This window comes from Dendrobates tinctorius, unplaced genomic scaffold (genome assembly GCF_039654945.1).
Source record: "Dendrobates tinctorius isolate UK_male_01 unplaced genomic scaffold, ASM3965494v1 ptg000310l, whole genome shotgun sequence".
Lineage (NCBI taxonomy): Eukaryota > Metazoa > Chordata > Amphibia > Anura > Dendrobatidae > Dendrobates > Dendrobates tinctorius.
Genome location: NW_027361977.1, coordinates 2291075 through 2317476, shown reverse-complemented (window position 1 = coordinate 2317476; position 26402 = coordinate 2291075). Strand labels below are relative to the sequence as shown.

Sequence of the window (26402 nt, the reverse complement as noted above, 5' to 3'; positions counted from 1 at the left end):
TCATCCCGTACCTTGCCCTTTTGCTGGGCAGGTACTGATGGAACTGAAGCCTCCCTTTGAAGTGGATGAGGGATTCATCCACACAAATTTCCCTTTCGGGAATGTACACTTCAGCAAACTTGTTGTTGAAGTGTTCGACGACTGGCCGAATTTTGAACAGTCTATCAAAATTCGGGTCATCGCGGGGAAGGATTTCAGTGTTGTCCCTGAAATGAAGAAATTTATGAATAGCCTCAAACCGTTTCCGAGTCATCACCATGCCAAATACTGGAGTTTGATATAAAATATCAGTACTCCAGTATTGGCGAATTTCTGGTTTCTTCACAATCCCCATGTGAAGGACCAGTCCCCAATATTTAATCATTTCTACAGAGTCCACAGGACTCCAAGTAGAGAATGAAGAAATTGGGTGTTCCGCCAAAAATTGTTGGGCATACATGTTTGTTTGCTCCACCATGAGACTGACGATTGACTCCGAGAAAAAGACTTTGAAAAAGTCTATTTCCCTGAAGTTGGCAGTCTCAAACTGGATTCCTGATTGGGGAACAAAATCAGGAATCCGTGGAGCAAAATTTTCAGGGACGGGGGTCCAGGAGGGAGCACTAGTGCTAGGTTGGGCGTCACTAGCACTAGGTTGGGGGAAACTCACACTTGGCTGTGAGACTTCCTCCAAGATACCCGACTCTTCCTCTAAGGCCTCCGACTCTACCTCCCTGGGCTCCGTCCGATTTCTCGTCCTGCGACATCTCGGTGGTGGCAAGTCTGTGTCGCTGGAAGAGGAAGCGTGGGAGGAATAGAGAAAGGTGGGATCATCTCTCTCACTATCACTATCAGTATCAGAGGCAATAATTTCATATGCCTCCTCAACTGAGTAGACCCTTTGGGACTGGGATGAGCGGGACATTGTGCGTGTGGTGTGTGTGTGTAAAAATCCTTTATTATAGTGTGCGTGTGCGGGTGTATGTGCGAGTGTTTAGTGAAACTTTTTACTGGAGAATGGGCTGTCAGGAGGGGACTGTCAGGCGCGCAGGGGGCAGGAGGGGACTGTCAGGTGCGCGGGGGGCAGGAGGGGACTGTCAGGTGCGTGGGGGCAGGAGGGGACTGTCAGGCGCGCGGGGGGCAGGAGGGGACTGTCAGGCGTGCGGGGGGCAGGAGGGGACTGTCAGGCGCAGGAGGGCGCTGAGGAGAATTAGGTGGAGATGGAACCAGCGGTGGCAGCAACAGTGGGGGTGATCAGGGGTGCTGGGGGGTGATGAGGGGTGCTGGGGGGTGATAAGGGGCAGAGGGGGGCTGTCAGGCACCGGGGGGCAGGAGGTTGCTGAGGAAATAAGGAAATAAAAAAACCTGCAGCAGCAGGGGATAATCAGGGGTTAATCAAGGGGGCAGGGGTTAATCAGGGGTGGCAGAGGTTAATCAGGGGGGGCAGAGGTTAATGAGGGTGATCACTGGGACACAGGAGGGGGCTCTCAGACACAGGAGGCAGTAGGCGGCTGAGGAGCTCGCAGATGTGGATCAGCAGGTGGATGATCGGGGGTGCTGGGGGAGATCGGGGGTGCTGGGGGAGGATCAAGGGTGCTGGGGGATGATCAAGGGTGCTGGGGGATGATCAGGGGTGCTGGGGGATCACCAGGGGCAGAGGGGGGCTGTCAGGCACCGGGGGGGGCAGAAGGTGGCGGAGGAGATAAAGAAATAAAAGAACCTGCAGCAACAGGGGTTAATCAGGGGGGCAGGGGTTAATCGGGGGGGCAGGGGTTAATCGGGGGGCAGGGGTTAATGAGGGTGATTACTGGGGCTCTCAGTCACAGGAGGCAGTAGGCGGCTGAGGAGCGCAGAAGAAGTAACAGCAGGTGGATGATTGGGAGTGCTGGGGGAGATCGGGGGGTGCTGGGGGAGATCGGGGGGTGCTGGGGGAGATCGGGGGTGCTGGGGGAGGATCAAGGGTGCTGGGGGATGATCAGGGGTGCTGGGGGATCACCAGGGGCAGAGGGGGGCTGTCAGGCACCGGGGGGCAGGAGGTGGCGGAGGAGATAAAGAAATAAAAGAACCTGCAGCAGCAGGGGTTAATCAGGGGGGCAGGGGTTAGTCAGGGGGGCAGGGGTTAATCAAGGGGGCAGGGGTTAATCAGGGGGGCAGGGGTTAATCAGGGGGGCAGGGGTTAATGAGGGTGATTACTGGGGCTCTCAGTCACAGGAGGCAGTAGGCGGCTGAGGAGCGTAGAAGAGGTAACAGCAGGTGGATGATCGGGAGTGCTGGGTGAGATCGGCGGTGCTGGGGGGAGATCGGGGGTGCTGGGGGGAGATCGGGGGTGCTGGGGGAGGATCAGGGGGCAGGGGTGAGTGAGCGGAGGTGGGAGGGGCTGGAATTAGGCGGTGGAGGGGAAGTTATACTACCGGAAGGCAGTGGTGGCAGCGGCAGCGGCGATGACAGCGGTGACAGCGGCGGCGGCGGCGATCGCAGGTCAGGGCGGCAGTCTGGCACCTCGTTCCTCAGCTTCCACGGACAGGATGAAGTTGAGGAACGAGGCAGCCATGATTTTACCCCGCCCCTCCACATCTGATTGGAGGGCTAGCGTCACATGGACGCTAGCTCCAATCAGATGCGAGGGGGGTGACAAAAAGGTCACTGGGAGTGATCGTATCCCCGGGGGGGCGAAGCCACCCCCCCGGGGTTAAGTCTAGGTCCCCCTGTACCGGGGGGTCGGGTGAACTTTCATTGAACCCGCTCACCCGACCCGCAGGAGGGAGATCTTTTCATGACGCTGCATAGGCGTCATGGGTCGTTTTGCCACGACTTTTCATGACGCCTATGTGGCGTCAAAGGTCGTGAAGGGGTTAAAAAAACAGGTGAGCGGGCACCAACCAGATAAATACTCATGCAGGGATCACCACATGCAAAATAGACTGAGTAAGTAAACAAGAGAAAAGGACTATGCATAAATGTGGGATCACCACGCCAAATACCAATTGTTTATAAAAATATATTTTTTATTATAGAATACACAAAAAGCAGCAAAAAAGCAGCAACAGACACCACACATGAAAACAATTAAAATGATCTGATCAAAATGTAAACCGCTGGCTGGAAGATGTAAAGGCACCAATATGAGTCAATAACATTCTAAATACCATACCATGTAATACAGACAATGTGATGGGGACAAAAGAATCACAAATGACTGGACAATTCAATAAGGTCCTGTATCAACATATAAAGTGCATAACATATACCAAAAAGTAACATTCAATACTTCCTGAGAGAAGCCCTGCAAGGCATGGAAAATAACTAATATAGAGAGTATAAATGATAAATAAAACTCCCCATGGGATGAAGTCAGTAGCCCAAGAAGTCACTGAGGCTGCCAAAGAGAAAAGGAGCTAGTAATAAATGGCAATTGGAGACCCCAAACAGGAGTGAGATACATCACCCAACGACACACCAGTCAGTAAGTCCAGTCAAAGGTCGCCCCAACGTCTGTATATAGTGCCAGCAGCCACCGCGGGATACACGGACCCACGCGTTCCGACACCACTTGGTGTCTTTCTCAAGGTGAGTGCTAGTGCAGCCTCAGGACGCCGCTTATTTAAATCAGAGAAATCACAAATAGATCCATACTAGGTGGCGGCTGACGGCGTGCAGGAGGAATCATGAAGGCGGATATGACCTCACAGCCTTTCCAGTAACTCTTGCGCAGGCGCCATCGCGCGATGACCAAAGCACAACAGAGTATAAGTTGAAATCTCGTGGGAATTGAATATCCCGCACCTGCGCAATACGGCCGGACGGGTAACCACAAACAGCCTTGTGAACGCTGTCAGCGTCCATCAAGGATCAGCGTTTTATATAATTAACGAGTCACACGCATGCGCGATTCGACCCTCAAATGGCCATGACGAGAGGGCGGGCATAGTGTCAAACATATAAATGCGGAAACGCCATTCCAGCATAATGGACGGGTATCAAAATGATACACAAACAAAAGCCTGTGGGAAATATATATCCCATGAATGCACACTGCAGCCCAATGGGCACTCGATTTGTTATTTATGAGAAATAGCATTTGAGAGTATGACAGCAGTTTAATGAAAAACAGATACCCACACATATTTGGTGAATCACACGCAAGCGCGATCCCCCCCAGTAGAGTTTAATCATAACGGAGAAGACAGATATTGTCCTATCGGGCAGATCCACATTTAATGTGGGCCAAGCCATTTTTCAACCGACATAAGGCATGGTAGCTGAGCACTAATCAAGGTATATACCCTGATTAACCCTAAAGCAAAGTAAAGAAAGGGCATATATCGTACAACGGCGCTCCTATGAAAAAGGGGCGGCGCTTAACAAAATGGATGTTATAAAGCCACACGCAACCCATGCATCTATAATAATCCTGTAAAGAGACCGATGTTACGGCTCAAAAACAGGTAGCTCAGATGTTCAAAACGTCTGCACATTGAAGTCCCATATATTTACTTGAAAACACTAACAGATAAATGAAAATGTCTGTTATTACTATATCAACTACCTTGGGACAATAAAATAACAGTATACAACTAGGCAAACTGTAACCATGATGATAGACGAGGTCAAATCAAACATGTGTATAAATACTAGTTTGATATAACGAAAGTCAAATTTATATTAAGTTAAGTCCAATAGGTACCCCCACACAAATGAGGTCCCATTGATGCAACCCCAAATCTATAAATTAAGGGAGATAGTGATCACGAACATCACACCAAGATGTCATATAGAGAAGCAACAATATAGGGCGCATTGCAATTAGTCTAGAACAGAGGAAGACCAAGCATCGTTACACCGGCATAAGCGAAAAGATCCCAGAGATGAAAGAAAACAGCAGCAAAATAATCCAGTCCTCATAGTTTTTTCTTCTTTTTTCTCACGATAAATTACGGCACCATGGCAGGGGAATATTGCTAGAAGACGACCACATAAAAGAGGCTTAGAGCAAACAATAACGGAGAGAGGTCGCAAGTTTCGATGTACAAGGAGATCCTGGACCTATACCCCAAGGGAGGAAAAACAACAAAGGCGGTAAAAAGGTTAATTAGTGAGATGCAGTATCACAAACTATAATTTCTTATAGAAGCTATTATACAGCAGCTCCTCGTTAAGACCACGTGGTGATAAACAGTCCAGGTCGTATATCCATCTTGCTTCCCGCCGGAGAAGCTCCTCTGAGATGTTACCCCCCCAATATTGACACGAACCCCCTCCAGTCCCAAAACCCTGAGGGAGTCAGGGGAGCCACCGTGGTTGTCAAGAAAGTGGGTGGCCACGGAAGTGAGCGGTTTCCCCTTACCTCTGTCGGCCCTTGCCGTCATAATGTTCGAGAGGTGCTGCTGTGTCCTGCGTCGTAATTCTTGCGTTGTCTGCCCCACATAGAATTTCTTACATCCGCAAACCAGGGCGTAAACCATGTTGCGAGAGCGGCAGTTGAAATACGCCTTCAGCTGTATCTGTGAGGGCAGACAAAGCACCGACAGTAATCTGTTAGTCAGAATTCGAGGACAAATGGAGCAGTCCCCACATGGAAACGTACCCCTAGTATCGTTACCGGTGCGAATCTTGGTAATTGGATGTCTAAAATGGCTGTTAGACAGAATATCCTTGAGGTTCTGCGCTCTTCTAGCCACCACACTTGGGCGTTCATCTATAAAACGACGTAACTTAGAGTCACTCAACAAGATACCCCAGTTGTTCCCAAGGATTTGATAAACATCATTCCACTGATTGTGGAATCTCGTGATAAGACTGACTCGGTTTCGCACTCCCCTTACCCGAGGGTTGAGGAATTCCTCCCTAGGTCTATTCCTGGAGAACTCGAAGGCCCCAGATACAATCCTCCTAGGATAACCTCTCTCACGGAATCTGTTGAATAGTTGACGTGATTCCCTCATAAAGTCTTCCGTACAACTGCAATTTCTCCTGATTTGAATAAATTGTCCTTTCGGAATCCCCTTGCGTAAATGTGCAGGATGAAAACTCTCAAAGTGTAATAGATTGTTAGTTGCCGTTGTTTTACGGAACAACGTCGTGATGATGTGATTTTGACACACTCCAATCCTGAGGTCCAAAAAGTCCACCGAGCTGGAAGAGAAGGTACAAGTAAGCCTGATGTTCCAACAATTCTCATTTAACGTTGATATAAAGTCCGTTAGCTGGGTTTCAGATCCCAGCCAGATGATAAAAATATCGTCTATGTATCTGTACCACTTAAACACCCATTTAGAAAAGCCGTCTTGTTGATAGACGTGTGTCTCCTCCCACCAACCCATAAAAAGGTTGGCATAGGAGGGCGCACATTTTGCCCCCATGGCTGTCCCAGAGACTTGCCTAAAGTATGCCCTATCAAAAACAAAATAGTTTTTTTCAAGGACAAACTTTAGGAGCTCCAAAATAAACGTGTCGTGACCTCTGTCACCCGTAGAGTGTTGATTTAAAAAATAAGAGACAGCCTCCATACCGAGATTATGACTGATATTGGTGTATAACGCCTCCACATCTAGGGTGACCAGGATAGTACCAACAGGGATTTCCAGATCCTTCAAAAGCAATAACAGATGAGTGGTATCTCTGACGAAGGACTCCAACCGTTGGGCCATGGGCTGCAAAAAGAAGTCGAGATAAGCACAAGGTTTCTCATATAAACCCCCCCAGCCCGGAAACAATGGGTCTGCCCGGAGGCTCAGTAATCGATTTATGTACCTTCGGTAACAAATAAAAAGTTGGTACAACCGGGTGATTTGTAGTAAGAAAATCAAGCTCTTTTTTGTTGATAATACCACTCAGGAATACCCTAGAGAGTAATCTATCTAACTGACCCTTAAAGATAGTGGTCGGATCTGAGGGTAAAATTAGATAGTATTGAGCATTATCAAGCTGACGGTGGACTTCCAGGCAATACATATCTTTAGGCCAAAGAACGATGTTACCGCCTTTGTCAGCTTCCTTAATTTCGAAGGAATCATTGTTTTGCAATCTCTTAAGTGCCAGTTTTTCCCCTCTGCTCAGATTATTGTGGCGAAATTTATCAATCCTGAGTCTCTTAATGTCCCCACATGTCTTGTCGAAAAATATCTGAATTGTTGGAACTAGAGAGAAATTCGGAGAAGCCTGAGATGGCAGTCTGCCGGTAAATCTCTTGCGCCCAGTGCCAGCCTCATTTTCTGCTAACAAATCTAACAGGTCATGAAGTACTTGTCTGTCCTGTTCAGGTAATTCCTTAATAAGGGAGGGTTGATGGTACAACATTTTGAACATCAATTGACGACAAAAAAGATATAGATCCTTCGTGAGCTCGAACTTGTCCAAACAATTCATGGGTGAAAAAGAGAGACCCTTAGACAGTAGTTTGATTTCTATTTCTGATAGTTCATATGAAGATAAATTCATTATCTGCAGTCCCGCCTCATCCAATGGAAGACTAGAGTGGGAAATGGCCTTTAATAACGTCTCCTGTTGTTGAGTCTCGTCTCCCTCCTCGAGTTCGGAGACCAAACTCGTGGGTTCCTGTTTCTTTTGGTCCGTTGTCTTGGGTTTCCTTCTCCCCCTTCTAGACTGCTTTCTCTGTCACTTGTGTCGGTAGATAAAAAATCACTATTTTGTGTGGTTGCGCCTAAATTAGTGGTAGCGTTACTGTCATTATTAGTGGTCACTGGTGCCCGGTACCTCATGTTGCCCTGATGTGTCCATTTAAAGACCCGTTGTTTGTCAGAGTCGAGTTTGTCTCGTTGGAATTTATTCTTTTTACCTCTAATAATATCCTTCTCATACCGATCAACCATATCTTTGAGTTGATTCCTAAATGGATCAACCAACGTTTTTTTGTCAAAGGTATCAAGTTTGAGTTCCTTATCCCTAATCTCATCCTTAGTCCTAGACAACAAAGCTTTGTCTTGCTCAATCAACATATCGATAATTATATAAGAGCATTTCTTCAGGCCAGTTTCCCACGTCAATTTAAACTCATGATCAACTTCCCAAGCCGGGAAAATTTGGACTCTAAGTCCACGTGGGATAAGGCCTAGTCTCTTATATTCTTCCAAGCTCGTGATGTTCCACCAAGTCTTGGTCAGTTTCTTATGCAAAACCCAACAAATCAGAAGACAGACTCTGGAAACCCGTATCAATAACCGTATTAGAGGTCATGGCCTCACCGTCTCCACCAAAGATTTCCCTGACTTGTTCCTGCCAAGCCGCCTCTCTGGCATTTAGATCCATCAGAAAAATATATATAGAATAACAGCAGGATGTGCCACCACTCTAAAGAAACCTCATGAAAGATGAGTACAACAAACTGATTAAAAAAACAGGTGAGCGGGCACCAACCAGATAAATACTCATGCAGGGATCACCACATGCAAAATAGACTGTGTAAGTAAACAAGAGAAAAGGACTATGCATAAATGTGGGATCACCACGCCAAATACCATATGTATTACATGGTATGGTATTTAGAATGTTATTGACTCATATTGGTGCCTTTACATCTTCCAGCCAGCGGTTTACATTTTGATCAGATCATTTTAATTGTTTTTATGTGTGGTGTCTGTTGCTGCTTTTTTGCTGCTTTTTGTGTATTCTATAATAAAAAATATATTTTTATAAACAATTGGTATTTGGCGTGGTGATCCCACATTTATGCATAGTCCTTTTCTCTTGTTTATATAACTCTGCAGAATCCTGACCCTGGTTTAATGCCAACAGGGTTCTCTCAGCATGATCAACAGCATTAGGTTTATCATACAACAAACCCAAGGCTTGAAGAAATGCATCCACATTAGTCAGAATAGGATTTTCAGGTGTCAGAGAAAAAGCCCAATCCTGGGGATCGCCGCGCAGCAAGGAGATGACAATTTTAATCTGCTGCGCAGAGCTCCCCGATGAGTTAGGCTTCAAGGCAAGAAATAATTTACAATTGTTCTTAAAATTCAGAAATTTAGACCGATCCCCAGAAAACATATCAGGAGCAGGGATCTTAGGTTCAGCAGCATGTGACTGAATGAGGTAGGTGGAAATTCCCTGCACTTCAGCAGCAAGTAGCTCCACTTGATCAGACAATTGCTTAATCTCCATTAGGGAAAAAAAATCCTTCTACAGCCCCAGAGAATAAGAGGAAAAAAAATATATTAAAAAAAATTCTGACACTTTTTTTTTTTAACAACTTTTTCCTGCTTTTGAGTACCCTAGAATCTGCGGTGAGGCTGGTGATTCTGTTATGAATGGGTCACCGAAGAGGAAAAAACCTAAACATGCTAAGACCAGAAAAACCAGAGAGGTCGGTAACTATGCAGATTGCAGATCCCTGATCCTACTACACAACTAGCAGCAGCTGTGGAGCGTGCCTACGATGAACCTAGATGCTTCGTCACGGCCGGAGGACTAAATAAGCCTAAAGCAAGAAAAGGGAAAACTAACTGCCCCAGAGCAGACCCCAAAGGAATAGACAGCCCCCACACATGTATTGACGGTGAAACAAGATGAAAACACAAACACAGGTAGGAAAATAGGCTGAGCAAACGATGGGGCCCAAACTAACTAGAAAGGAGAGGAAAGGAAAGACACTGTCTGCAATCTGCCCAAAACCCTACAAAATAATGTCCAACACTTCTGATAACAAAAATAACCCTGAAGTCACTAGACATAGAATCATAGAATCATAGAATCATAGAATCGTAGAGTTGGAAGGGACCTCCTGGGCCATCTGGTCCAACCCCCTGCTCAAAGCAGGATTCGCTAAATCATCCCAGTCAGATGTCTGTCCAGCCTCTGTTTGAAGACTTCCATTGAAGGAGAACTCACCACTTCTCGTGGCAGCCTGTTCCACTCATTGATCACTCTAACTGTCAAAAAGTTTTTTCTAATATCTAATCTGTGTCTCCTCCCATTCAGTTTCATCCCATTGCTTCTAGTCTTTCCTTGTGCAAATGAGAATAAAGTTGATCCTTCTACAATGTGACAGCCCTTTAGATATTTGTAGACAGCTATTAAGTCTCCTCTCAGTCTTCTCTTTTGCAAACTAAACATTCCCAAATCCTGCAACCTTTCCTCATAAGACAGGGTTTGCAGACCGGTCACCATTCTGGTCGCTCTTTTCTGAACTTGCTCCAGTTTGTTGATGTCTTTTTTAAAATGTGGTGCCCAAAACTGGACACAATATTCCAGATGAGGTCTGACCAAAGAGGAGTAGAGGGAAATAATGACTTCACGTGATCTAGACTGTATGCTTCTGTTAATACATCCTAGAATTGCATTTGCCTTTTTTGCTGCTGCATCACACTGTTGACTCATATTCAGTCTGTGATCTATTAGTATACCCAAGTCTTTTTCACATGTGCTGTCACTTAGCCCTATTCCTCCCATTCTATATATGCTTTTTCCATTTTTATTGCCCAGATGTAGTACTTTGCATTTCTCCCTGTTAAAAAACATTCTGTTAGTTGCTGCCCACTTCTCCAGTTTATTTAAATCTTTTTGAATCCTCTCTCTCTCTTCTCTAGTATTAGCTATCCCTCCTAGCTTTGTGTCATCAGCAAATTTAATCAGTTTACCCTCAATTCCTTCATCTAAATCGTTGATAAAGATGTTGAACAATACAGGGCCCAGGACAGAGCCCTGTGGTACCCCACTTGAGACATTCTTCCAACTGGATGTGCAGCCATTTACGACCACTCTTTGGGTCCGATCACTAAGCCAGTTATGAATCCACCTAACAGTTGCCTTGTCCATTCCATACTTAATCATTTTTTCAATAAGGATTGTATGAGAGACTTTGTCAAATGCTTTGCTGAAGTCAAGATATACTATATCTACAGCATTTCCTTGATCCACCCAATCAGTGATACCGTCATAGAAGGTATCACTGATTGGGTCTAGACTTCTCCCACTAGATCGGCACTCTGAAATATTCTGAGACAGAGCAGAAAGAGGCCAATCTAATAAGGGACAAAAAGCAAATTGGCAAATACAGATAAATAAGAGTGGAAATTCAGCACAGCCCAAGTCGGGGCTGGCTGACCACACAAAAAACTAAATAGAACAACAAAATCAAGTGTGAACATCAGCAGAGAAACTTAGCTTGAGCTGACTGAAACAGAGCTGAGAACCAAGACCTGACAAGCAGAAGGAATCACCAGCACCATAGTAGGGCGTCGGCTAACGTAAATCCAATCTGAGATTCATGAGGTCCAATCGTCATCCTCATTATCAGGTGGCAGATCTCTACTGATTAAATCTGCCTCACTACCTCCTGTTACCACCAGAGGGAGCCTGACTGGTAGACCAGAAAATTAACTCACAACATGCGTGGCCAGCAGGGGACGGTCGTGAAATCCGTGTGATGTGCTGACCGGGGTCAGAGAAAGAGACTGTGGATTGCTATAGGGTGCCTCTGTGGATAAAAGGTACCCAAGAACCTGTGTGGCCGATATCAACAGGTGACAGACAGGCGTGTTGTGAGCTCATTTTCTCGTTCACCTTTGGTGTCCGATGAACTCCCTCTGCTGGTGAAAGGAGGTGGTGAAACTGATTTGGATGGGAGAGACCTGCCACCTGGACAGGTGGATTGTGATTGGACATCAGGAATCTCTGAGTGGATATAAGGAGGCCGATGCCCTGTAGGGTTGCTGGTGATTTCTCCTGCTCTGAGGTCTGGCCTCCAGTTCAGTTCCTGTCTTCTAAAGCTGTTTTGCTCTGCTATTGTTCCATGAGAGTTTGTCTGATTTGCTTAGTTTTGTGTTCAGCCAGTCCCGGCTGGGACTGTGCTGAATTTCTATTTTGTCCCTGATCGGTTTGATCTCTTTTGCTCTGTCCTCAGAATATATCAGAGTGCTGATATAGGGATTTTGAAGTCTAGTGACTTCAGGGCCATTTTTCTTATCAGACGTGTTGGGACATTTTTGGTAGGGTTTTTGCGGATTGCAGCCAGCATCTTTTCTGTCCTGTCCTATCTAGTTAGTTGGGCCCCATCATTTGCTCTGCCTGTCTTTCTGTCTGTGTTTGTGTTTTCATCTTTTTTCACCGACAATACATGTTGGGGGCTGCCTATTGCTTTGGGGTCTGCTCTGGGGCAGTTTAGATTTCCCCTTTCTTTCTTTAGGCTTATGTAGTTCTCTGGCTGTGACTAGGCGTCTAGGACCAACGTAGGCACGTTCCACGGCTTCTGTTAGTTGTTGTGAATAGGATTAGGGGTCTGCAATCTGCTAGCTACCAACCTCTCCGGTTTTCTGAACTTAGCTTGCATTTTTGTTTTTTCCTCCTCTGGTGACTCACTCATAACACAGGCGTCTGTGTTGTACTGACCGGGGTCAGTGAGAAAGACTGTGTACCTGGAGAGTTCAGTGTGTAAGGTCCCGGAGGGTCAGTGTTGGGAGGTTCTGGGAGAAGAATCGGATCAATGGAGCACATGCTATGACCTTGGACCTGGTGAGGCGTGAGTGTTGGACAGTCTCAGGCAGAGATGGATGTCCTGAAGAGCACCCGCTGAGCCCCTGGACCTGGTGAGGCCAGTGTGTTGGGAAACCCTGGGAGGAGGGTTGGCTCCTTGAATAGCACCCAGTGCGCCCTGTGTATTGGACGGTCTCAGGAGGAGACCGACGTCCTGAATAGCGCACAGACAGGACACGTGAGTTTTGTGTTGTGTGTGTTTTTTTTTTTCTTTCTCCTTTCAAGTCAGCTTACGGTGGCTCAGTGGGGTCAAGAAGGTGACAAGTGGCTTGCTGTAACTCGGCGGGGTTACAAAGGTGACACAAGCAGCTGTGTGTAAGCGGCAGCCGGAGGTGTCGGTGATCGGTGACAGCAGGAGCTGTGGCAGTACCAGCAAGAATTTGTGTGGTATCGTACTTAAAGGGCCTGTATGGGTCCAAGAGGCAAACTGTGTCGTGTGAACTGTGGTCTAAGGAGACCTGTAGAAAGGACATGGGGAAATTCCGAAAGGGGTCGGTGACCCAAATCGGGGTGGTAACCCAAAAAGGGTGGAGTCCCAGAGGAGGCAGTGACCCAAATGGGGGTGGTAACCCAAAATGGGGTGGAGTCCCAAAAGGGAATAGTCACCCAAAAGGGGATGGAGTCCCGGCAAATGGGGGCGGGGTGTCCCAATGTAAAAGGGGTGGTACAGATGAACTGGTGCCAGAAGCAAATGTCCTATGTCTGTCCTATCTGTCTGGTGAACTACCCAGCCGGCATGATGCTACGGGGGTGTGGCCTCCAGATAATGAAGATATAGTTGGTCTGGTCGACCCTGGGAGCCCGGTGACTCTAGTGAGGGTTGCGCCTGAGATACCCGGCAGAAAGGTGGGGGTCACTTGCAACCACGGGGGCACTAGGAGTTGCCCGGTCGCCAAGGTAGTCTTTGAGACAGGTTGGGACATTGCCGGACAGGATGTCGCGATAGTCCCGAATCTGTCCTGTTCAGTGGTTATAGGCCGGGATTCTAGACTGTTTTCTGGCTTGTGGTAGAGGAGAGTTCCTCTACAGCAAGGGGATGGAGACGTTTCTACTGTTGGGCTAACAGACAGTGAGACGGTGACGCTTGCTAAAGTGGACAAGTCAGTTGTAGAAGTGACCGGAAAAGGGGGACATTTGCCCAACTTACGGACATGACGTCTCACGACATGACGGATGGTGGGCTGGGAGATGAGACGACTGGAGTGGACACACGGTCAGAGGGCAACTGGAGGGTTCACTTGGATGATCGGGGTGACTGTGGTTCTGAGAGAGAAAGGGAGCACAGACTAGAAGAGCTAGAGAAGGAAGTCTCCGAGCTCAAAGATCACCTGGCAACGTGGCAAGGTCTAAATAAGTCCCTCAGAGAAGAGGTAGGAGTACTCACAGAAACTGTAAGAGGTCTTCTGCGGGAGAAGAAGTGGGACGAAGACTCACAAAGGCCAGGTCCGAGTGAGGAACAGAGTGAAGACAAGAAGAAACTGGAAAGTATGGAAGCAGAGATGATTCGTTTGCAGGAGGAGCTTGCTGCTGCAGAACGTGCTAAAAGGCAAGCACAGCAGGAAAGAGGTGAAGTAGCTGATATAATTGCCAACAATTGTGGTAAAGGTGCTCTTGCTTTGGAAGAAAAGAGGCGTTTAGAGTCTCGCATTGTACAGCTTGAATTAGAATTGGAGGAAGAACAAGGCAAAGTTGAATTAGCCAATGACAGGCTGAGAAAGGCCACACTTCAGGTTGACCAGATGAATTCTGATCTGAATGCAGAACATAGTAATGCGCAGAAGAATGAGAATGCCCATCAGCAATTAGATTGCCAGATTAAGGAGTTAAAAGCAAAGGTTGCACAACTGCAGGAACAGCTTGATGCTGAGACTAAAGAGCGACAATCTGCAAGCAAACAAGTATGTCGTACAGAGAAAAAACTGAAGGATGTACTAATGCAAATGAAGGATGAAAGGCTTAATTCTGAGCAGTACAAAGGCCAGGCGGAGAAAAATAATGTTCGGCTGAAACAGCTGAAGCGCCAGGTGGAAGAAGCGGAGAAAGAGGCTCAACGTGCCAATGCGTTGCACCGTAAATTACACCGTGAACTGGAGGATGCTACAGAGACAGCAGATGCAATGAACCGTGAGGTTAATGCATTGAAAAGCAAACTTAGATATGGTGATGTACCATTTGTAGACAGAAAAAAAGTTGACGGGACGCACTGTAGAAGTGTGGTGACTAAACAGTGTCTGATGACGCAGACAGACTGTGATTGGAGGGCCAAAGCCCAAGACCGATATTCTGACCGCTGGGGGCGGGGGAGGCCTAACGTAGAGATGAGGCCATATGACAGACTAAACAGACGGAGACGGTTCTCTCGACCTGTTGGGCAAGGTGACATGGGTGCCCGGTCTCGCGATCCCAAGGTGAGGTCGTGTGTTCAACCCCACAAGTTTGAACAGAGGGGGAGGTATGTGGTGTAGTGACCACTGTGTCCGCTAGGGGGCGCTGTGTGGGTGTCCCAGGATGGATAGATAGCCATGTCCAGAGTAGTAACAGGTGAAGGGTCCTAAATGACCGTTATGTATCCCAAGGTGGGTGGTTTTGGGATGAAGGCTTGATTATGTGCTGATGTTTCGTTCCAATGTGTTAGGGAGAAGCCTTCAGGTGATTGGTGAGATCAATTACCTACAAACCCACCTAGGGGCGGATGTCTAAAACGCCATAGTAAAGTATGTGTATAAGTGGTTGAAGGACCTGTGATGAGGTCATAGCCATGTGATCTGGTGGGCGTGGCTACGGACCATATAAGGTGGCCAGGGTAGGTCACATGAGTGAATGCTTGGACCCGGTTGGTCCATATGGAAGGTCTCATCTGGCTGATGTGAGGCAGACTGAGGAAGATGGCTCTGCCTTCCTGAGTGCACGTGGAGACTTGTGTCTGAGAGTACCCAGGAGGAGGAATGAACGTCTGCACTGAGAATCAGCCATGAGGTAACCCGAACAGGGGATATAACTGTGAGGCTAGAGAGCCTGTGTACCAGAGATAGCGAAGCCTGTGTGACCACGGGGTTAACAGAGGGGAGCTCTGTCATGGATGCTATGCTGTTTTATATGAACTTTCTGTTGCTGTTCATGGTTTATGATGCCTAATAAACCGCATGGACTGCTGGAGTTATATGAGAAACCCGTGCCGGACCTGATTATTTGGCTGCCTAGCGAGTATCCCCTACCTTAATGACAAGTGCTACCTTACAGCGGTGACTCCACCCCCTGGTCACATGACTGCTTAGTTCCAGGTCCTGTGCTCACTGCTTAGTCTCAGTCGTTGCGTACTGTGTACCTTGTTCCTTCACTCTCTGTGCTCATTCACGTGTCCCCTAATAACACCCCTAGGCAGCGCCAGTGATACCATTGGTGTTATCACATTATCACAGACCCATACAATTTATCAGGGGTAGAGTTGAGCGAAACGGGTCGAAAAAATTCAAAAGTCGCCGACTTTTGGCAAAGTCGGGTTTCATGAAACGAAACCCGACCCTAGGATGAGGTCGGCCACGAGGTCGGCGACTTACGCGCCAAAGTCGCGTTTCAAAAGTTTGTTTTGCGCTCTTTTTCAGCCAATCAGGATCCACGGACACTGTGGGCAACGTGATGACATAGGCACGGGTCACCACCATCTTTCAGAAGGGCATGCAAGTGATTGGCTTGCTTTGGTGGGCGTCACAGGGGGTATAAAAGGGCGTGCACGCCGACCGCCATCTTACTTCTGCCGATCTTAGTATAGGGAGAGGTTGCTGCTGATTCTGTAGGGAGAGCGTTAGGCAGGGAAGAAGACAAAAAAACTGCTTCTGCTGCTAGCGATTTGGCCTGCACAACACACAAGTCACTGTGTGTGCAGTGCAAGGGGAGGCTATATTGTGGTGTATCAGTGGTGTTGGTTGTTGGGCTGCCTTCTAAGGCTTCCTGACACGCTGGCATTGCTGTTTACCCACTGCTCCGCAAACTGCTTTTTTAAAAGCAATCCAATCTCCCTTATCCTCTAGTCACTTTTGTCACAGCTGTGCCATCGAGCGTGTCACATAGCGCTCAGATATCAGTGGGCCTCACACAATCTACAAGTGTCCAGTGTCCAAAAGTGTACGCAGAGATTCAAAATCTCCATTATCCTCTCGTCACTTTGGTCACAGGCAGCTGTGCCATCGAGCGTGTCACATAGCGCTCAGATATCAGTAGGCCTCACACAATCTACAAGTGTCCAGTGTCCAAAAGTGTACGCAAAGATTCAAAATCTCCATTATCCTCCCGTCACTTTGGTCACAGGCAGCTGTGCCATTGAGCGTGTCACATAGCGCTCAGATATCAGTGGGCCTCACACAATCTACAAGTGTCCAGTGTCCAAAAGTGTACGCAGAGATTCAAAATCTCCATTATCCTCTCGTCACTTTGGTCACAGGCAGCTGTGCCATCGAGCGTGTCACATAGCGCTCAGATATCAGTGGGCCTCACACAATCTACAAGTGTCCAGTGTCCAAAAGTGTACGCAGAGATTCAAAATCTCCATTATCCTCTCGTCACTTTGGTCACAGGCAGCTGTGCCATCGAGCGTGTCACATAGCGCTCAGATATCAGTGGGCCTCACACAATCTACAAGTGTCCAGTGTCCAAAAGTGTACGCAGAGATTCAAAATCTCCATTATCCTCTCGTCACTTTGGTCACAGGCAGCTGTGCCATCGAGCGTGTCACATAGCGCTCAGATATCAGTAGGCCTCACACAATCTACAAGTGTCCAGTGTCCAAAAGTGTACGCAGAGATTCAAAATCTCCATTATCCTCTCGTCACTTTGGTCACAGGCAGCTGTGCCATCGAGCGTGTCACATAGCGCTCAGATATCAGTAGGCCTCACACAATCTACAAGTGTCCAGTGTCCAAAAGTGTACGCAGAGATTCAAAATCTCCATTATCCTCTCGTCACTTTGGTCACAGGCAGCTGTGCCATCGAGCGTGTCACATAGCGCTCAGATATCAGTAGGCCTTACACAATCTACAAGTGTCCAGTGTCCAAAAGTGTACGCAGAGATTCAAAATCTCCATTATCCTCTCGTCACTTTGGTCACAGGCAGCTGTGCCATCGAGCGTGTCACATAGCGCTCAGATATCAGTAGGCCTCACACAATCTACAAGTGTCCAGTGTCCAAAAGTGTACGCAGAGATTCAAAATCTCCATTATCCTCTCGTCACTTTGGTCACAGGCAGCTGTGCCATCGAGCGTGTCACATAGCGCTCAGATATCAGTGGGCCTCACACAATCTACAAGTGTCCAGTGTCCAAAAGTGTACGCAGAGAATCAAAATCTCCATTATCCTCTCGTCACTTTGGTCACAGGCAGCTGTGCCATCGAGCGTGTCACATAGCGCTCAGATATCAGTAGGCCTCACACAATCTACAAGTGTCCAGTGTCCAAAAGTGTACGCAGAGATTCAAAATCTCCATTATCCTCTCGTCACTTTGGTCACAGGCAGCTGTGCCATCGAGCGTGTCACATAGCGCTCAGATATCAGTGGGCCTCACACAATCTACAAGTGTCCAGTGTCCAAAAGTGTATGCAGAGAATCAAAATCTCCATTATCCTCTCGTCACTTTGGTCACAGGCAGCTGTGCCATCGAGCGTGTCACATAGCGCTCAGATATCAGTAGGCCTCACACAATCTACAAGTGTCCAGTGTCCAAAAGTGTACGCAGAGATTCAAAATCTCCATTATCCTCTCGTCACTTTGGTCACAGGCAGCTGTGCCATCGAGCGTGTCACATAGCGCTCAGATATCAGTGGGCCTCACACAATCTACAAGTGTCCAGTGTCCAAAAGTGTACGCAGAGAATCAAAATCTCCATTATCCTCTCGTCACTTTGGTCACAGGCAGCTGTGCCATCGAGCGTGTCACATAGCGCTCAGATATCAGTGGGCCTCACACAATCCACAAGTGGCCAGTGTCCAAAAGTGTACACAGAGATTCAAAATCTCCATTATCCTCTCGTCACTTTGGTCACAGGCAGCTGTGCCATCGAGCGTGTCACATAGCGCTCAGATATCAGTGGGCCTCACACAATCCAAAAGTGTCCACTGTCCACAAGTGTGTGCAGAAATTCTAAATCTCCCCTGTCCTATAGACACCTTTTACCTTGTTTTACATTACTATATAGTTTGTTGGATTTTGTCTACATTTCTACCAAAAATGAGGAAGGCTGGTGGAAGAGGCCGTGGAATTGGGCGGGGGTTGGCAGCTGGTAATGATGGTGTTGGTGGTGGATCTGATGGTAGTGGCAAGAGCAAAATAGGACCGAATGCAGGAGGTGCTGACCCTGCGTCATCGTCTGGCTACATAAGGCCTCGAACGCTTAGTTTTCTAGGAGTTGGCAAACCGCTTTTAAAGGCAGAGCATCAGGAAAAAGTTTTGTCTTACATTGCTGACTCAGCCTCCAGCTCTATCGCCTCCTCTTCTTCAGTTGTAAAAAGTAAAAGCACTGAGTCGTCATTGGAGGCTCATGTTCATGAACCACACCTTTCCTTGTGTCCTTCACCCCAACCAAGATTGAAGGATGACGCAGGCCATCCTACTGATTACTCCATGGAGCTGTTTTCACATACCATGCCTGGATTATCAAGTGAAATGGTGAATTACCCAGGCCAAGATGAATCTTACATGGAGTGCACTGATGCACAGCCGCTGATGGATGATTCTGCTGGTACATTCACTCAGAGCACTACATTGTCCTCGCAGTGTACAGAGCCAGATTTTGACCCTGATGAGACTCAGGTGCCCCTTCCCGCACACTATACCACCATACACGGTGACACAGAGAAAGGTGCACATGACATAGAAGAGGAGGTGATGGATGACCCAGTTGTTGACCCAGATTGGCATCCATTGGGGGAAGAGGGTGCTGCTTCCAATAGCTCAGATGAGGAGCATCCACAGCAGACATCGACATCGCAACAGCTGTTATCTGGCAGGCCCGGAGCACTCCAAAGACAGGTTCCAAACATCAAAAGAGTTGCTGGACAGCTTGTCCAGAGGGTCAAAAGATCACAGCGTGCTAGGCCGCAAAATGTCTGCCAAAGTAGGAAGAGTGCAGTGTGGCACTTTTTTGACCAAAATCCTCATGATCAGGCCAAGGTTATCTGTAAGAAGTGCGCAAAGACCTTTAGCCGAGGGAAAAATCTGAAAAATTTGAATACCAGTTGCATGCTTAGACATTTAACCAGCATGCACTTGCAATCGTGGACACAACACCAAACCTCAAGTGCCACATGTGCAACTGATCACAACGAAGGTAGTCAGCAACGCTACATTGTTTCCCCCACTGTAAGCCCACCGGTTAGCACAGCAGCAAATGTTGAGGTGTCGTTGCAAGACCACAGCAGTCAGGGAATCCCACTGTTATATCAACGAAAGACTGATTCTAGGCCATCAGAAAGAACACCAACTCCATCACCATCATCAACCCTCTCTCAGTCCGCCCTGTCCACCGCTACTTCCACCATATGCAGCTCTCAAGTCCAGCTCACCCTCCCAGACACTATGAGTAGGTCAAGAAAGTACTCAGTCTCTCATCCGCGTACACTGGGTTTGAACGCCCACATTGCCAAACTAATCTCGTTTGAGATGATGCCCTTTCGGTTGGTGGAAAGCACAGCTTTCCGCGAACTCATGGCCTATGCAGTACCACGCTATGACCTACCCAGTCGCCACTTCTTCTCTCGCAAAGCCATCCCAGCCCTCCACCATCATGTGAAAGACCGCATTGTCCATGCACTCAAGCAGTCAGTGAGCGGAAAGGTGCACCTCACAACTGATGCATGGTCCAGTCGGCATGGCCAGGGCCGTTACGTGTCCATCACTGCGCACTGGGTTAATGTGGTGGATGCAGGGTCCACAGGGGACAGCGGTGGTGGGACAGTGCTGCCTAGCCCACGGTATAGGAAACAGTTGGCTGTAGGCGTTCGACCCTCCTCCTCCTCCTCCAGAAGCGAAAGCTCATCCACAGAGCGCAGTCGTACGAGCACTCCATCTGTAGCTGCCACTGTTGCACACGAGGTGTCCCCCTATCGAGCAGCTAGTGGAAAGCATCAGCAGGCTGTGTTGCAGATGATGTGTTTGGGCGACAGACACACCGCCGAGGTGCTGGCCGAGTACTTGAAGCGACAAACTGAGTCATGGCTGGGCAGTGTACATCTTGAGGCAGGCAAGGTAGTTAGTGATAACGGCCGTAATTTTGTGGCAGCCATAGCCCTTTCAAAACTCAGCCACATACCTTGCTTGGCTCACACATTGAACCTGGTGGTGCAGTGTTTCCTCAAAAATTATCCGGAATTAACAGCCCTGCTCCAGAAGGTGCGAAGACTGTGTGCGCACATCCGCCGGTCGCCTGTACACTCCGTTCGTATGCAGAAGCTGCAGCGATTGCTCCACCTTCCCAACCACCGCCTCATTATCGACATTGCAACAAGGTGGAACTCCACCCTGCACATGGTGGAGCGGCTGTGCGAGCAGAGGCAGGCCATAATGCATTTGTGGGAGGATACACGGCCAGGCACTTTGAGAGCAGACATGGAGTTGACAGGCGTGCAGTGGTCGAAGCTGAAAGACCTTTGTAAAGTCCTTCAGTGTTTTGAGGAATGCACACGGCTGGTAAGCGCAGACGACGCCATCCTAAGCATGAGCATCCCACTTATGCGTCTGCTCATGCAAACTTTGACGCACCTTAAGGAGCAGGCGTCTGCAGCCAATGTTGATGAGGAGGAAGAGGAGGAGGGAATCCTTGATGACATTCAGCCATTGTCTGCTCAGGGACCTCTCCTGGACGAAGTGGAGGAAGAAGAGGAGGAGGAGGAGGAGGATGATGGGGATGATTACTTAGGGGAGGAGGATGCATCTCGTGGGGCAAGTGAAAATGTTGGCGTGGCAAGGTCTGGTACAGGGTTTGTGCGTGACTGGAGGGATGTGGATTTGCCAGAAAGTGCTCCTCCACCCAGCACTCGCAGTGCATCATTGACACCGGGAACATTGGCCCACATGTCAGATTATGCCTTGCGGATCCTAAAAAGGGACCCCCGCATTGCCAAAATGATGAACGATGACGACTACTGGTTGGCCAGCATCCTGGATCCACGCTATAAAGGCAAATTACAAAACATCATGCCACAGGAGAACCTTGACCTAATATTGACTAATAAACAAGCAACTCTGGTAAATCGGTTGCTTGAGGCATTCCCAGCACACAGCAGCGGTGATGGTTCTCACACGAGCCGTACGGGCCGGGGGCAGCTTGGCAGAGGTGTTCGTGGTGCACACAGCAGAAGTGGCGTTGGAGACAGGGGTTTCATGACAATGTTGTGGACTGATTTTTCAAATACCGCTCACACAACTGGTAATACTGCATCGATGGAAAGTGACAGGAGACAGCAGTTGTCAACTATGGTTACAAACTACTTTTCCTCCCATATCGATGTTCTCCCACACAGGTCATTCCCCTTTGACTATTGGGCCGCTAAACTGGACACCTGGCCTGAATTGGCCCAATATGCCTTACAGGAGCTCGCTTGCCCAGCTGCAAGTGTGCTATCGGAAAGAGTCTTCAGTGCAGCTGGATCAATCCTGACAGAAAAAAGGACCCGTCTGTCAACCCAAAATGTGGATGATCTAACCTTCATTAAAATGAACCACGCATGGGTTTCCAAGGATTTTGTCCCACCTTCCCCTGATGACACATAGGGTGACAGAAAAATGGCTTGCTTTGGTCCACCTCTTCCTGGTACTTCACCTATTTCGCCTTTTGCATCAGCTGAATGTCCAACATCAACATATGCCACTTTCTAAAACTCCCTAACTGTGCTGCCTCCCCCCCCATGGCCGGGGTCACCACCTACCGCACGACACCGTGCGAGTGCCGTTGCCCTGGACAGGTGGGTAGGCCGACTCTTGGGCGCGGGCACTGGCACAGGGTCCCTCATAGTGCAATCAAGTGTCTCTGACGGCGGTGGTGCACACCCGCCGTCAGACACACCGCTGTACTATGAGGGGCCCAGTGCCAGTACCGACGCCCACGAGTGGGCCCCCTTGCTTGGGCAGGGCCCCAGCATTTGCAATCTTTACCTCTCCCTGCTCCTCCTCTGTGTAATCTGGGCCGTCAAATCCATACTGTGCCTAACACCGTCTGAGCCTGCCTCCTGAGACATATATTTTGAATGTGTACGCTATCCATACATGTTATCCGGGGATACGGTACCCTTTCTAAACTTTGTGCAATGACGTGCAATCCATACTGGGCCTAACACCGTCTGAGCCTGCCTCATGCTGTATAGACATATATTTTGAATGTGTACGCTATCCTATACATGTTATCCGGGGATACGGTACCCTTTCTAACCTTTGTGCAATGACGTGCAATCCATACTGGGCCTAACACCGTCTGAGCCTGCCTCATGCTGTATAGACATATATTTTGAATGTGTACGCTGTCCATACATGTTATCCGGGGATACGGTACTCTTTCTAACCTTTGTGCAATGACGTGCAATCCATACTGGGCCTAACACTGTCTGAGCCTGCCTCATGCTGTATAGACATATATTTTGAATGTGTACGCTATCCATACATGTTATCCAGGGATACGGTACCCTTTCTAACCTTTGTGCAATGACGTGCAATCCATACTGGGCTTAACACCGTCTGAGCCTGCCTCATGCTGTATAGACATATATTTTGAATGTGTACGCTATCCATACATGTTATCCGGGGATACGGTACCCTTTCTAACCTTTGTGCAATGATGTGCAATCCATACTGGGCCTAACACCATCTGAGCCTGCCTCATGCTGTATAGACATATATTTTGAATGTGTACGCTATCCATACATGTTATCCGGGGATACGGTACCCTTTCTAACCTTTGTGCAATGACGTGCAATCCATACTGGGCCTAACACCGTCTGAGCCTGCCTCATGCTGTATAGACATATATTTTGAATGTGTACGCTATCCATACATGTTATCCGGGGATACGGTACCCTTTCTAACCTTTGTGCAATCACGTGCAATCCATACTGTGCCTGACACCGTCTGAGCCTGCCTCCTGAGACATATATTTTGAATGTGTACGCTATCCATACATGTTATCCAGGGATACGGTACCCTTTCTAACCTTTGTGCAATCACGTGCAATCCATACTGTGCCTGACACCGTCTGAGCCTGCCTCCTGAGACATATATTTTGAATGTGTACGCTATCCATACATGTTATCCAGGGATACGGTACCCTTTCTAACCTTTGGGCAATCACGTGCAATCCATACTGGGCGTGAGAACAGCTGGCGAGCTGTTAAGCAAGCTACAGCACCTGTCCAGACAAGTACAGGGATTCCCTAGCGAGGATACTTATTTGATTGTTTTCAATGTTGGGACAGCAATTTTTGGGGAGCACTATACTCTGGAGAATGATAGATGGGGCCCTCCATACACTGGAACATTCCAAAGGTGGACATCAGACACTGGAGCAGCATTTACAGGGCCCATTATACACTAGAGCATTAGAAATGGGGCCCATTATGTTTGGAGCATTATTTGGGCCCATAAGACAGTGGAGCTTCATCCATGGGGACCAACATATACTGTAGCATTATGTGGAGCTCATCATATACTGTTTCAAACATTATATGGGACCAATGATTCTGTATGGAGAAATAGATGGGCCTCGTCATGAGATGTAAAAAGTGAGGTATTTTTCATTGTACTATACCGCTATTTCTCTGCCGTATCGGAGCATGATGAGTTGTGGTATGTGTTAAAGGGGCGCTCTTTTGCCCAGGGCACATGAAAACCTGGAGCCAGCCCTCCCCCCCCACAGTTTGTAGCCAAATAACCCCCATTTTTCAGTGCGTAACTTGTAATATGAAGTTAATTAAGGTTGACAAGCTTAAGAAAGAAGAATTGATGCTTTTGGCATTCAAATGGGCACTGTAGGTGTGTTTCCTGTCCTCCTCTCACTGCCGACTTTTATTCCCCATTGACTTACATTGGGTTTCGTGTTTCGGGACGACCCCGAATTTTCCCTATAATCGGACGATCTTGCTCGACCCGACTTTTGGAAAAGTCGGGTTTCACGAAACGAAACGCGACCCTAAAAAACCAAAAGTCGCTCAACTCTAATCAGGGGGTTTTTTGTGTGTGTTTGTTATGGACCCGCTGCGTGCTCTGTCAGATCAGGTATCTAAGCTGATCAAGATGATGCAGAAACCTGCTCTGTTGAGAAAAGAGTGTTGGTTTCTTCTCACCAACAGGTACAGAGGGAGTTGGCAGATACAGTTAATGCTGTTAGGGGTGCCTCTTCCTCATCTGGCAATGGGGAGGGTAATGTGTCTGATGTTTCCTTATCCTTTCCTGAAGCCTCTGTCAAACTTCCGAATACCTTTTCTTGGGGATAAGAAAAAATTCTGGGTATTTTAAGGAGAGTTGTAAATTACTTTTTTCCCTGCGTCCCCGGTCCTTGGGTGATGAGAGTCAAAGGGTGGGGATAGTTATTTCCCTGTTACATCAGGGGCCACAATCCTGGGCTTTCTTCCTATCTCCTACCTCCCCTGAGAGAATGTCTGTTGATCAGTTCTTCGAGGCCTTGGGTCTGATTTACGATGAGCCTGATCGAGTGAGATTGGTGGAGGACACAATTATGGGTCTCACCCAATGAAAGCTCTCTGCTGAGTGGTACTGTTCCGAGTACAGGTGATGGGCACCCGAGGTTTCCTGGAATGACTCGGCACTCAGGGGGCTATTCCGATGGGGTCTCTCCAAGTATTCAAAGGATGCCTTGGCCCTGCACCCACTGCTTGACTCTCTGGAGGAGGCCATTACTCAGGCTGTCCATATGGACCGCAGGCTGAGAGAGAGAGGTGTTGTGCAATGAGATGCTCCTCTGTTGCCAGTAATACCTGAGTCTTCGTCGTCGGTTAAGCCCATGGAGGTGGGGGCTGTCTCCATAAAGGAAAAGGAGAGGAGACATCATAGAGAGAAAAAAACTCTGCTTCTATTGTGGAGAGCCGGGTCATTGGATACAGGACTGTCCCTCCTGTCCCCCAGATTCCAAGGTCTCGGGGAAACGACTAGGTCTGGGTAACTGCCGAGGAGGTTACTCAGACCCATAGGTACTTTTTTCATCAGTCTTCAAACTATTGCTAAAAGTGGAAGTTGGTGTGAACAATTGTTTTTTCCCTCTTCTGCTTTTGTGGGTTGCAGATCTTCAGTGAACTTGACTCGAGATTGAAGGCCCACTGTGAGATAGGGACAGTCAGGTTGGACAAACTCATGAGAGTGGTGTGTTATGAATGAGTCACTGGAGGAGGAAAAAACAAAAAGGCAAGCTAAGTCCAGAAAACCGGAGAGGTTGGTAACTAGCAGATTGCAGACCCCTGATCCTATTCACAACAACTAGCAGTAGCCGTGGAGCGTGCCTACAGTGGTGCTAGATGGCTCGTCACAGCCGGAGAACTAAATAAGCCTAAAGGAAGAAAGGGAAAATCTAAACTGCCCCAGAGCAGACCCCAAAGCAATAGACAGCCCCCAACATGTATTGTCGGTGAAAAAAGATGTAAACACAGACAGAAAGACAGGCAGAGCAAATGATGGGGCCCAACTAACTAGATAGGACAGGACAGAAAAGATGCTCGCTGCAATCCGCAAAAACTCTACCAAAAATGTCCCAACACGTCTGATAGGAAAAACAGCCCTGAAGTCACTAGACTTCAAAATCCCTATATCAGCACTCCGATATATTCTGAGGACAGAGCAAAAGAGATTAAACCGATCAAGGACAAAAATGGAAATTCAACACAGCCCCAGCCGGGGCTGGCTGAACACAAAACTAAGTAAATCAGACAAAATCTCATGGAACAATAGCAGA

General features: G+C 47.9%; 2 protein-coding genes across 9 annotated transcripts in view; both read left to right on the top strand.

Moving 5' to 3' along the window:
- The window catches only part of SERAC1 (serine active site containing 1), a 1540408-nt gene that overhangs the window by 1282927 nt on the left and 231079 nt on the right, over positions 1–26402 (top strand). The window lies entirely within an intron of this gene.
- Positions 12307–15924, top strand: LOC141073659 (myosin-9-like). The gene has a single exon (XM_073560986.1). It carries the CDS (start codon positions 13620–13622, stop codon positions 14931–14933), a length of 1314 nt encoding a protein of 437 aa, XP_073417087.1. The 5' UTR covers positions 12307–13619; the 3' UTR covers positions 14934–15924.

Bases quoted from the DNA above. Each gene is read 5' to 3' on its own strand.
- LOC141073659 (XM_073560986.1), top strand. From the start codon at position 13,620: ATGACGTCTCACGACATGACGGATGGTGGGCTGGGAGATGAGACGACT.